The sequence below is a fragment of the Dysidea avara genome, chromosome 11, assembly GCF_963678975.1.
Source record: "Dysidea avara chromosome 11, odDysAvar1.4, whole genome shotgun sequence".
Lineage (NCBI taxonomy): Eukaryota > Metazoa > Porifera > Demospongiae > Dictyoceratida > Dysideidae > Dysidea > Dysidea avara.
The window spans coordinates 25,224,808-25,238,122 of NC_089282.1; the positions used below are offsets into that span (position 1 = coordinate 25,224,808).

Sequence of the window (13,315 nt, forward strand, 5' to 3'; positions counted from 1 at the left end):
TATAACTGAAAGTACACGTGATATATTTAACCTTATTTTCAGAATAGATTGATGTTTTATGATTTGTGGTTAAAATTTTAACCTTATTAAACTTACTGAGATTGCAGTACACAACACCTCGTACACTGGCCTTTGTAGAAAAGAGGGATGTTCTATTAGAGTATTTCAAATGCTAGTAGCTTCAATTTAAGTTGGTTTTACTTCTAAAAATACTTGTGACCCCTTTTGCAGAGCTCTTCCCTTCCTTTTTTCCCCATCTATCATTGCCATGTACATATACAATTGCTGTAGCTTCCTAGCTAGCATCCACATGATAAAATTTTGGAGAGTAGCTAAGTCACTGACTTGCATTCACTGGTCTGGGCTGCTGGACTCAAGGTTTTTCCTTTTATTGCCATAATCACTTTTAGTGGTTGAAAGAGGTGTTTGAGCAAAGTTTTTCCAGTCCAATCCTATCCCCTCATGCACTCCCCTGCCATTGAAATTTTTTTTTTCCCCTTTCCACTTGCGATGCTTATTGCCTACAACTGTCCTACTGTGTAGTGTAGGTTATGTAGTTGGTACGTTGTCCAATGACTCACATAGCTGACTTTATGTTTGTAAGTGATTACATATAATCATCATGATGGTATGAAATAATCATGTAGAGTAACCAGCAATTTATTATAGCTAAGTGGAAAAAATTCTTTGCTGGTGATAGCACTGCTGTAAGTACCTCAATTACATGTAGCAAATTATTGGGGAGATCGCCATAATTATAAATGTTAACTGCAAAAGATTGCTGTATAGGCTTAACTAAACATTGGATAATGCTAAAGTTGTAAAGCCTACAGGTTCAGTGGCATGCACATCATTTACAAGTGGATGAAGATTCACAAATGTTTATATACTGACATTAAAACTCTCTAATAGTACATGCAAATAAAATTCAAAACTCAATGAACCAACTTGGAAACTATGAGCACCCTCTTTGATAAACAATGGCAAAGTATGTATAATAACTTGTGAATTTTCATCACCGACTTTAATTATGCAGCGTGAAAGTTTGATCTAAGTCATAGTGTCATGGCTTCTTTTTGTCTTCATTTTTCAAAATTTAGTTGGGTTAAACATCAGCAGTTAATGTGGGTAGATCATCTTCCTCATAGCTATATGTTTTCATTGTTTTTCCCAACACATTTTGCACACACAGCAGAATTGCACAGCAAGCCTATACACTGAAACCTCTCTAATCCGACACCTCTGTAATCCAGAATTCCTCTATAATCTGACATTGTTTGTATACCAAAGAGACTTTTTCTATGTAATACTACCTCAATAATCCGACACAATTTTCTTATCCCAATGAGCATTGGATTATAAAGGTTTCACTGTACTTTGTGCTTACATTATATTTTCTTATATGCAACACTATTATTATTTTTGCATGAAGTTAAATAAGTCACAAAAATAACTAATTAATAAAATTCTCTGATAATGTCCTTCACGGCATTTCAACAATCACCTTCCCACCAGCACGTCCATCTCTTACTAACTCGTATGCCTCACTGATCTTCTCCAAGGGGAAGGGATCAGTTTTAGAAAGTACTGGTTTGATGCGTCCAGCATCCACAAGTTTCCTGACTTCATCCAAACACCTGCCACTCGGTTGTGCAACAATGTAGAAGAATCCTCGACCATGTAGCAGACGCTGAACAAGTACTTGTATGAATGTGATAGCCTGTGTCATAAGACTACCCACCAGCACTCCCCAGTAGTTGACAAACCTCAGGTATGGTGATCTGATACTGAGATACTTTGCATTACCAAATCTCTTCAGTACGTTTAGAGAACGAGCTTCGTAATTCTGAGTGTAGCCAACGGTGTCCAGTACCACATCATAGCCTCTCAGCTGACTGAAGTCTTGATTGGTGTAATCAATGATAATGTCTGCAGCGTTGAGATTCTTAACTAGTTCAACTTTACCGGATGAACATGTTGTTGTCACTTTGGCTCCCCATGCCTTCAACAATTGAATGGCAAAGCTACCCACACCACCACTTCCACCATGAACAAGTACCTTCTTATTTGCAGCATTGGAAGAAGTCAGCCCTGCTCTTGTTACTAGAGCGCTCCACACAGTGCAGGCTACCCAAGGAAGTGATGCTGCTTCAGCAAAACTCAATGTTGTTGGCATATGGGAGACATGGTTCTCGTCAACTGCAACATACTGGGCATGACTACCATCACGAGACCATGGGCAGGCAGCATAAACCAAGTCACCTGCTATGAATTTAGTCACATCCTCTCCAACAGCCACCACCTCTCCTGCGCAGTCTCTGCCCAGCACTCGTGGTAGGTCATTCCTCCTTTGAAAATTAGCTGAAATCAATGCAGAGCCATATCCCATTGTCATGCCAACATCTATGTGGTTAACTGAAGCCGCATGTACTCTAACGAGTACATCACTTGGTCCAAATTTGCTGACATACTTTTCATCAAGATGAAGCGAAGTAGTAGGAGTTCCATAAGATTGTAATGCAGAAGCTTTGTGCCTGGATACCTTGGTGGACACAGAGACTCTTCTTGCATTAAAGTAGTGCTTCAAAAGTGTGATAGCATTTAGACCCACAAAGTAACTGAATGGCAGAGACAATGGAGTACGTTGGTATACAATAACTGCCAAGTAGCCAATACTAGCCAGCTCAAATGCCAGTGGGAAGGAGTAAGGACTTCTTGTACAATAGGACACCTTCTGTGTTGGAAGACATTTTGGTTCCTGACATCCACAGATCACTGAAATAATGTGAACGGCTTCTCTCCTGTTAGGCTGTGAATTGGAGCACCAAGAGATGATACCATCCGGCCGCACAATATAGTAATTGTTAGTGTATATGTCCACAATTTGTGGGAGGCCCTTGACATTGTACACCTTAAGTGGCATCTTCCTTTGCTCAGCTTCTTCTTGCAGATCCCGACAATCAGACTCAGAACCATCAATGATTAGTAGAGTGTGGTCCTTGCCAAAGAGGTCATGAATTGTCGGAAGGTCATCTAGCACCACATGTGGAGCTCTCCTGCCTGGTTTGGCTAATGGCAGAAATGGTGACAAAATATTTACACCTGTGTCATGTTGTGAATTGTCAGTGTTATGAAGTATAATGTTAGAGTTGGAGTACTGAAAAGCAAACACAATTGTGGTACCAGCCTGGAGGTTCTCTCTCACACTTTTCACCACATGCTTACCAAATAAGGTTGACACAACAGGGAGGTGTACCAACAAAGAACTGATGTATCTTGATATTGCAGTACCGACAATCTCTCCACTGTCAATAACATATGATTGTGTTTTATCAGCCAGTGTCCTGCGTTCAATCTGGTAAGAATCAAGCATGAAACATCCACCCCAGCCTTTTAACATAGCATCAATTTTCCAAGCCAAATCTGCAGCATCTACAATACCAGTGTTCATTCCAATACCACCAACAGGAACCTGATGTGCAGCATCACCACAGAGAAAGACACGCCCAACACGATATTTTGTGGCAAGCAATGCATGTGTCTCCCAATGTGAGCTTTGCTTGATAGTGTGCTCTATCTCTTTGCCTACAAAATCTGTAACAAACTGAGCAGGATTGCTCTTCAAAAACTCATACTTCTTTGTATCATCTTTGTGCATAAAACTGTAAATAAGAAAGTCTCCCTTCTCAATATCCACAGTTACCATCACACCTGATACCTTACGATTGCTCACCAAGTAATAACCAGGTTTTCCATAGACAATATCCTTGAGCTCCTGTGACTTGATGTAGACGCTGAAAGCTTTGTGTAATACAAACTGGCCATAAGTGTGGACACCAATTAACTTCCTAGTGTAACTAGACCCTCCATCACAGCCAACCATGAATTTTGCAGTGATAGTTAATTTCTTGCCACTGTCATCTTTTTTGTACATGCTGGCAATCACTGACCCATTTTCTCCCGTGTTTTGTGTCAACCCCTCTAGTTCCCAGCCCCAATAACTGGTGACATTGTCACTAGAGTTTAGATGTTCCTTCAAAACTGGCTCAAGAATTAGTTGTGGACACATAACAGTGTACTCTTTAGAACAACCTAGTTTATAGTGCAAGTGACTGTTTGTCTGTCCTGTTTCACCTACTGCTTCACTCCAAGATCCATACATCATCTGTGCTATTTGTTTGTTCTTAACTACACCCGTACCCATTATGTTGTAAACAGGTGAGTCTCTTGGAAGAGTTATGCTGTCTTTTACTTTCTTGGCTAAACCAAGTCGTCTGAAATGTTCCATAGTTCTTACATTCACCAGCGTTGCTTTAGGGATGTCTGCCGTATGCTCCTTCTTCTCCACTAACACACACTTCACATTTCTGTAGTTCAGTTCAGCAGCTAGACACATCCCAACAGGACCTCCTCCAACAACCAAAACCTCAGTATTCAGAGTTTCCGTAGCCATCATGATGTTTAAATCTACAATATATGTATAGTGTATATGCTAACTTTGAAGAATCATTAAAATCAAGAAAATTCTGTCATTATAAATTAGTGTGGCTTAGGCCTGCGCCGATTATGCCAGCATAATTTGGGGCATAATAGGTAACCAAAAGCATCAGTATAATGCTAGCATAATAGGTAAAATTTTTGTGCATTGGTTATCAGAGAAGCTGAAACTCTGCCTATTTTGCATGATGCAGAATGGGATAGTGTGCAAACATGGTAAAAATCAGATTTACAGCTACGTTGTGAAAAAGATTAGTTAAAGATCGATATACTCTAATAGAACAGTCACCACATCATGAAATTTCCTAATAAGAACGCTCACAGATGCATTACGTACTCTAATAGAGCAGTCAAGACACAATTTTATATGAGCGTATTTGGAGCATAATGGTACACAACTGGGCATAATTGGAGCATAATAGGAGAAATTTTGGAGCAATGCTCAAAAGCATAATAGGCAATTTCAAAAGCATAATAGGCTCAGGCCTAGTGTGGCTGCTACACTGAACATGCAATAGTTCATCTGATCTACCACTAGCACCAACTTTGATGTTGATACCAGTGTTGAAACTGGTCACACTGGCCTGAATAGCAATCTGGATTTGACTCAAAACTGAGGCGTGCACCAAGAGCTACCACTAGTGTAGTAAGATAAGTAAAAGGGTAGCTATATTGTAACTAAACAGGTAAGTTTTATACCGTCAAAGTAAGTTTACAGCAAAAATATAAATGTATGTGACTTCGTGCATACCCACTTATTGTGAATGTGTGATAATGTCTGTATATAGGAGCCACACAAATTTATCATTGAAGTTTGTAGGTGTGGCTCACAAAAGAAGCTGGCTTGCTGCAAGACTATTATGACTTGTACAATAATTGTGTGCCTATAATAATCACACTGATTTGTACAACAAATAATAATCGATTAGTGGGCGTGGCTTTGCATAAGCGTGCAGGCACAGATTCATGCATACCTATAGACTGCATCACATGATAACTGGGCATGGCTCCACGTATACCCACAGACAGTAACACAAATCCCTACAAGTGACTCACAAAGAAGCTGGTACTATATAAACTTGTTGCCTAACTAATTCATTTCACATGTGATCCAAATGCAGATATTCTATAAAGCAGGTCAGACTTGGATGACCCAGACAAAATGTGACCTACCCAGTTTCAACTCTGGTTGATACATCCTAAGTAACATACTGAGGTTAATGACAGAACCTAAGTTCTCAATAGTAAAACCTGCATACCTTGCAGACAGAGTGTCTGGAGGGTATACTGTCTATGGTGTATATATCACTTGATCATGTACTCATTGTATTCAGTAGTTAGTTGCAGTTCCTCACAACTGGCTAGCCTAATAATACAACCATTTTGTGCCTTACAACATTTATGCAAGGGGGTGTCACGCAGGTACACGCTGTAAGGAGATCTGCGACCACAGTCAAAGTTTTTGACCGGCCGGAATTTCGCTTTGACCTGTGACTAAGAACCTTTTTCAATCTTTGACCGGTGACTTAGCAACGATACTTCAGTACTTTTCGATTGTGGGTTGGCACCCTTGACCATTGACTTTGCACGAATTTGGTGGCCTTGACCTTTGACTTAGGCTTTGACTACGGCCACTACAGTGAGTAACCCCCTTGTCTCCTGCTAATCCTTGTTTACATGTTTGATAAGGGAAAACACAACATGCACACACCAGCTTGTGCTAAACTACCAAAAATTTCACAACTGAATGTAACAAGACAATAAAATGCAACTGTACAACTATGAAAGGCTAATAGTGTTACAGAGTCAGGCTAGTAAGTACAATACCAGCTAGCATGTGTCACCACAAGCACGGCAAACCCAGCAGCTCTACATACATAAATGCCTTTCTGGAAACACTACTGAACACTTTGAGTCAGTAAAATCTAACCTTCTAGAGGTTAAATCTTAGTAAAATATTTCAAATTACAACTATCTTTGAATCTAGCTCTCCTGAATTTAAGAGAAAAAAACTGAGTCAATAGACTCCCTTTAATGTCCTTGATATTAAATAATAGATTTTAACAATATAATAAATAATAGCCGCCTGCCCGCATGGTATTTTTGTCTGACTAGGACGGGAAACAAGCTATTTACAATAATTTGCCTAGCCAGTGGCGATTCTAGACCTGACCTACAGGGGGGGCAGTAGGGAACAGCATGACTATTGTTGTATGGCTGTAATGTAAAGTAGAATTTCAGGGGGGTCTGGGGCAACCCCCAGAAGCTGCAGGACTTTTGCAATTTGGAGCCTATGCTAAAAACATGAGAAATGCTAAAAACATGAGAAATGCTAAAAATAACAATACCAATCTGTACTGCAACTTTTCCCAAGATTTTAAGTTATTTTTCAGCAGGGGCCATGGCCTTAGAATCGCCTATGTATTAGTCTCTCGGCGCCCGACCCTAAAAAGCGGGTCTGGTGAAACTGTGTACAAAAAGTTTGGCGCTGCCGGAATGTTGGAAGCTCCAATCAGATCGCTCCATTTCAAATTGATTATGTAATGCGTACATTTCAAAAGATTCGCGGCTTACGGTTAATTACATCCGGTGACTCTGCTGCTTAAACTCATTGAGAAAACAGCCATACAATTCTGTTGGGTTCGTTTTAATGTTGAATAAATAAAGTAGCGCTATTGGTTTGGTGATGCTGTAAGCGGATCTGGTTGAATGGATGTTGTGTGCACTTACGTAATACGTCATCCAATAAACATTCCAGAGCTCAAACTTTTTGTACACAGTTTCACCAGACCCTCTTTTTAGGGTCTGGCGCCGCGAGACTATCTATGTATATATATATAACAATACAACAATACTGCAGTGGTCCTGTACACGCATAGCTAAACTACACAACCCACACAACAGATATCTATACTTGTCTACTAAACCATAGATTATATATTCCCTACCCCGGCTATAATCTATGACTAAACGTAGAAATAGCTATATACACTCACAAAACTGATCAAGTCAATGTAGTGACAACGATTTGGAGTAGTCGAGTTTTTCGCTCACATCGTGTAACGAGGGTGACAGTCAACCACACATCTGTCTCGTCTCGCCCCCCCTTTAGTGGCCAGATTACCGACGGCGCACCCACTTGCGCTTGAGACTTCCCTAATAGAACAGTCAGTTATCTGTGCGGTCGGTCTTCATCACCAGAATGCAGCAGATCACTAATTATTGTTATGCACAAGCTGATGATATCTGTAGCTATAAAGACATTATCAGCATTCATATGTCACATGTACAAGTAGCTAACCGTAGCAAGCTTGCATGTCTGACACTGGACCCTATCATGGCAACCCTGCAAAGGAATAATCATCATTTCTTTCAAATACTGACAATAGCTACATTATCTCTGAATTGTGCAAGTCACAATGGTATTAGCTATCACTTGATGGGAGACATTATTCAGTGAGGAGTTTCAACTGTATTATTGATATTTGCATATATAATATGTATTGCAATCGTATTCGTAATTGTAATAATTTAACATGGTGTCATAAAACATTAATTCTTTTTGAAGGCTATTAGCAGCACCGCATGGCTTTGGAACAGGACTAATCTGCACTTAATGAGTGATAGTTATCCAAACAATTCACCTATCTGAACACTTTTATTTACCATTACCTGAGACACTTTGGAGTTTGGATAAACCAAGGGTCTACTGTAGCACATGATAGTCTTTTACATGCATGTTGTTGTAAGTGCACACTGCAGCTGGTTTTTGTGGTTGTTGAATTCAGGCCTATTTCTTCATGTACTGAAAGTTGGTTAAAGTGTACTTCTTAGAAAGAAAATTAACAGCAAACAAGATTAATTCCAATCTCGGAGTCTGTTCCAGAAGCTAGCAAGGAGGGTAGGCACACCATGTAACTCCATGCATAATATAACGTACATAAAAAGTAACATTATTGTTCCCTGTGTATAGGCTAATGTCATGCAGTGCTTATTTTAATGTGGTTTGTGTTAGCAATTACTGTACTATTAGAGTACTTGAATGAGTATATCTGTTTTGATTGTTTATGTTAGTTAGTGGATGTCTACATCTGACACAACCATTCCATTGTACTAGGAATACTACTACGCTTGTCTAAATTTGTGAAAAAGAATACCGCTGCCATTTCATAATTTTATTCCAAATTTTCACAGAATATCAAAGGTTTCATAAACCGTAAAGTTATAAATTCAAATTATCACCTTCATATTTACATGATGATTTTACCTTTCCCTTTTATCATTGTCATGGTAACATACAATTGCTGTAGCTTCTACTAGCTTCCTAGCTAGCATACATGTAATAAAATTTTAGAGAGAGAGGGTCATACACTCATTGACTTGGGTGTATCTATTCACATACTGGACTGGATTACTGGACTCAAGTTACCTTACATGTGGGCATATGGCTTATCACTTTTAGGAGGTGTTTGAGCAAACTATATTATGACTTTATGCAATGAGTCCAGTAAATGGATACACCCTCATGTACTGCCCTGCCATTGAACCCTGACTGTTTAAATTCTGGCTTTTTCTGTTGTCATGCCAATAACTAGTCTTATATTGCATGTATAGGTTTTGGTTATATGTTGTTCAATGACTCACATGGCTGGTTATAATCTTGCAGAGTAAACAGCAATTTATTTTAACTTTTATGTTGCTATAGCTTAGTATTAGTGGATGGTGAAAAGTTTTAGCAACTGCTAAACAATCTAAAGTTGCAATGCCTGGTTCTGTGCATGCCATCCAGCTGTGCATGGCATGCACATCATTTTCTGCTACAAGTAGATGAATCATCTCCACAAGATTCAAAACTGTCTATACTGTGGAACAATAGAAAATTCCACAAGCCAATAAAACACTCTAATGTATAAACTCCAGCTTGGTTACAGTAGATTATGTCTCCTATCAAGTGAAAGCAATTTACTACAGCTAACCAAAGTTGTATAGAAGTCACTTAATTCTCTGTTCCAAAGGGGCTCTCTGACATAGATACACAAATAAAGCTGCTATATAATTATGTACGTACAAGATTAATAGTTTGAAAGTCAATCATCAGTACCTGCAGCTGCAGGCTCATTGCCAGATAAACAATATGGTAAGGTATGCATCTGTATCTTCAAAAAGGAGATATTATTTAAATTAGCTAAACTGTTCAAGTTCAGTGAATTTTCATAGAGACATAGCATCTCTTTCTTTGCAATAAATTATGAAGTAATTTGTGACCGGATTTGCAAAAAGGTACCTTTTTCACACAAACTTTGACCCATTTTTTGAACTTTGATACTTCATAACTTTTTGATCTTGGCATATAATTGCCTGGAATTTTCCACGAGTGTATATAGCTACAGTATCTGGCTACGTTTTGATACTAAGAGCAAGTTAATCAGCATAAGGAGTGAAGTGATGCATCATTTTGTTTGCTGGTATGTAAAATGTGTGGAAAAGGTACCTTTTTGCAAATCTGGTCACATTTAAGAGTCATGATAATTTCATTAGGTTAAGTACGTATTTTTTTTTTTTACTTGATACATACACAGAGTAGAATTGTAGAACAAGCTTATACTTTGTGCTTCTATTGTATTTCCTTATAACACTACTATTTTTGCGTGAAAAATTACATAAGTCACGAAAATAACTACCTAACTACTAAAGTTCTCCTTCACGGCATTTCAACAATCACCTTCCCACCAGCACGCCCATCTCTTACTAACTCGTATGCCTCACTGATCTTCTCCAAGGGGAAGGGGCCAGTTTTAGATAGTACTGGTTTGATACGTCCAGCATCCACAAGTTTCCTGACTTCATCCAAACACCTGCCACTCGGTTGTGCAACAATGTAGAAGAATCCTCGACCATGTAGCAGACGCTGAACAAGTACTTGTATAAACGTGATAGCCTGTGTCATAAGACTGCCCACTAACACTCCCCAGCGGTTGACAAACCTCAGGTATGGTGATCTGATACTGAGATACTTTGCATCACCAAATCTCTTCAGTACGTTTAGAGAACGAGCTTCGTAATTCTGAGTATAGCCAACAGTGTCCAGTACCACATCATAGCCTCTCAGCTGACTGAAGTCTTGACTGAAGTCTTGACTGGTGTAATCAATGATAATGTCTGCAGCGTTGAGATTCTTAACTAGTTCAACTTTACCGGATGAACATGTTGTTGTCACTTTGGCTCCCCATGCCTTCAACAATTGAATGGCAAAACTACCCACACCACCACTTCCACCATGAACAAGTACCTTCTTGTTTGCAGCATTGGAAGAAGTCAGCCCTGCTCTTGTTACTAGAGCACTCCACACAGTGCAGGCTACCCAAGGAAGTGATGCTGCTTCAGCAAAACTCAATGTTGTTGGCATATGGGAGACATGGTCCTCGTCAACTGCAACATACTGGGCATGACTACCATCACGAGACCATGGGCAGGCAGCATAAACCAAGTCACCTGCTATGAATTTAGTCACATCTTCTCCAACAGCCACCACCTCTCCTGCACAGTCTCTGCCCAGCACTCGTGGTAGGTCATTCCTCCTTTGAAAATTAGCTGAAATCAATGCAGAGCCATAACCCATTGTCATGCCAACATCTATGTGGTTAACTGAAGCCGCATGTACTCTAACGAGTACGTCACTTGGTCCAAATTTGTTGACATACTTTTCATCAAGATGAAGTGAAGTGGTAGGAGTTCCATAAGATTGTAACACAGAAGCTTTGTGCCTGGAAATCCTCGCAGACATGGTGACTCTTTTAGCAGTAAAGAACTGCTTCAAAATCGTAACAGTATTTAGGCCAAGCAAGTAACTGAATGGCAAAGACAATGAAGCATAGTGGTATACTAGAAACGTTAAGTAGCCAACACTGGCAAGCTCAAATACAACTGGAAAGGGAACAGTAGGTCTAGTGGAGCGGGACACCTCCTGTGTAGGGAGACATTTTGGCACATGGTATCCACAAATCACTGCAATAATGCGATCAGCTTCTCTCCTGTTAGGCTGTGAATCAGAGCACCAAGTAATTATACCATCTGGCCGCACAATGTAATAATGTTTACTGTATATTGCAATGACTTGTGGGAGATCTTTACTTATAATTGTGCACACCTTCAATGGCATTTTCATGTCTTTAGCTGCATCCTGCAGATCCCGACAGTCAGTCTTATCACCATCAATGATAAGTAGAGTGTGGTCCTTTTCAAACAGGTCATGAATTGTGGGCTTTTCTTTCAGCACAACATGTGGGGCCCTCCTGCCGGGTATAGCAATGGGCATAAATGCTGACATTATATTTACAGCTATCTTGTGTTCTGAAGGACCCTCATGGCATATAATGTTTGAGTTGGCATATTGGAATGCCAGCACAATTGTGGTACCAGATTGTAGGTTATTTCTCACTTTCTTTACTACACTCCAACCAAACAGGGTGGACACAATAGGGAGATGAACCAACAAAGGCCTCATAAATTTTGATGTAGCAGTACCAACAATCTCTCCAGCATCAAGAACAAACGATCGCGTTTTGTCAGCCAGTGCCCTGCGTTCAATCTGGTAAGAATCAAGCAAAAAATCTCCACCCCAGCCCTTTAAAATTGCATCAAATTTCCAAGCCAAGTCTACAGCATCTGCTATACCAGTATTCATGCCAATACCACCTAGAGGGACCCACTGATGCGCGGCATCGCCACAGAGGAAGACACGACCCTCGCGGTATTTCGTGGCAAGCAATGCATGTGTCTCCCAATGTGAGCTTTGCTTGATAGTGTGCTCTATCTCTTTGCCTACAAAATCCTTGACAAAATGACTCGGATTGTCCTTCAAAAAGTCAAACTTGATCACATCATCTTTGTGCATCAAACTGTAAATAAGAAAGTCTCCCTTCTCAATATCCACAGTGACCATTATCCCCGAAACTTTACGATTGCTCACCAAGTAATAGCCAGGTTTTCCATCAACAATATCCTTGAGCTCCTGTGACTCAATGTAGACGCTGAAAGCTTTGTGTAGTACAAACTGGCCATAAGTGTGGACACCAATTAACTTCCTAGTGTAACTAGACCCTCCATCACAGCCAACCATGAATTTTGCAGTGATAGTTAATTTCTTGCCACTACTGTCTTTCTTGCGCACGGTAGCTGTTACTGACCCATTTTCTCCTGTGTCCTGTGTCAACCCAACCAGTTCCCAGCCCCAATAACTGGTGACATTAGGGGAAGCTGTATCAAGGTGCTCTTTTAGAATTGGCTCAAGAATGAGTTGGGGGCACATCACAGAGTACTCCTCAGAACAGCCTAGTTTGTAGAAGGGGTAAACATTCGTTTCTCCGTCTACCGCTTCACCCCACGACCCGTAAGCCATCTGCGCTATTTGCCTGCTCTTAACTACACCGGTACCCATTATGTTATGGACGGGGGAGTCCCGCGGAAAAGTTGTGTTTTCTTTCACCTTTTCCGCTAAACCAAGCCGTCTGAAATGTTCCATAGTTCTTACATTTACCAGCGTTGCTTTAGGGATGTCTGTCGTATGTTCCTTCTTTTCCACTAACACACACTTCACATTTCTGTAGTTCAGTTCAGCAGCTAGACACATCCCAACAGGACCTCCTCCAACAATCAACACCTCAGTATTCAAAGTTTCCGTAGCCATGATATTTAAATCTGTAAGAGAAATATCTATAACAAGATGGAATATGGTCCCTTCTCACCTGCTGAACTCTGGAACTCTGGCTGAACCCGGTAATGCGCAATAATACGGTATACAATCACGTGACTAAATCGG

At 40.2% G+C, this 13,315-nt stretch overlaps 2 protein-coding genes and 1 long non-coding RNA gene across 3 annotated transcripts in view; all 3 read right to left on the reverse strand.

Moving 5' to 3' along the window:
• The window catches only part of LOC136239146 (uncharacterized), a 223,461-nt gene that overhangs the window by 47,434 nt on the left and 162,712 nt on the right, over positions 1-13,315 (reverse strand). The gene's annotated exons all lie outside the window — the stretch shown is intronic.
• On the reverse strand, positions 1,389-7,640 carry LOC136239426 (4-methyl-5-nitrocatechol 5-monooxygenase-like). The gene is made up of 2 exons (XM_066030165.1): positions 7,494-7,640; positions 1,389-4,467 (listed from the first exon to the last, which is right to left on the reverse strand). The coding sequence occupies exon 2, from the start codon at positions 4,454-4,456 to the stop codon at positions 1,484-1,486; it is 2,973 nt and encodes a 990-aa protein (XP_065886237.1). The 5' UTR covers positions 4,457-4,467; positions 7,494-7,640; the 3' UTR covers positions 1,389-1,483.
• Positions 10,121-13,310, reverse strand: LOC136237520 (4-methyl-5-nitrocatechol 5-monooxygenase-like). Its single transcript, XM_066027696.1, has 2 exons — positions 13,242-13,310; positions 10,121-13,194 (listed from the first exon to the last, which is right to left on the reverse strand). The coding sequence occupies exon 2, from the start codon at positions 13,181-13,183 to the stop codon at positions 10,199-10,201; it is 2,985 nt and encodes a 994-aa protein (XP_065883768.1). The 5' UTR covers positions 13,184-13,194; positions 13,242-13,310; the 3' UTR covers positions 10,121-10,198.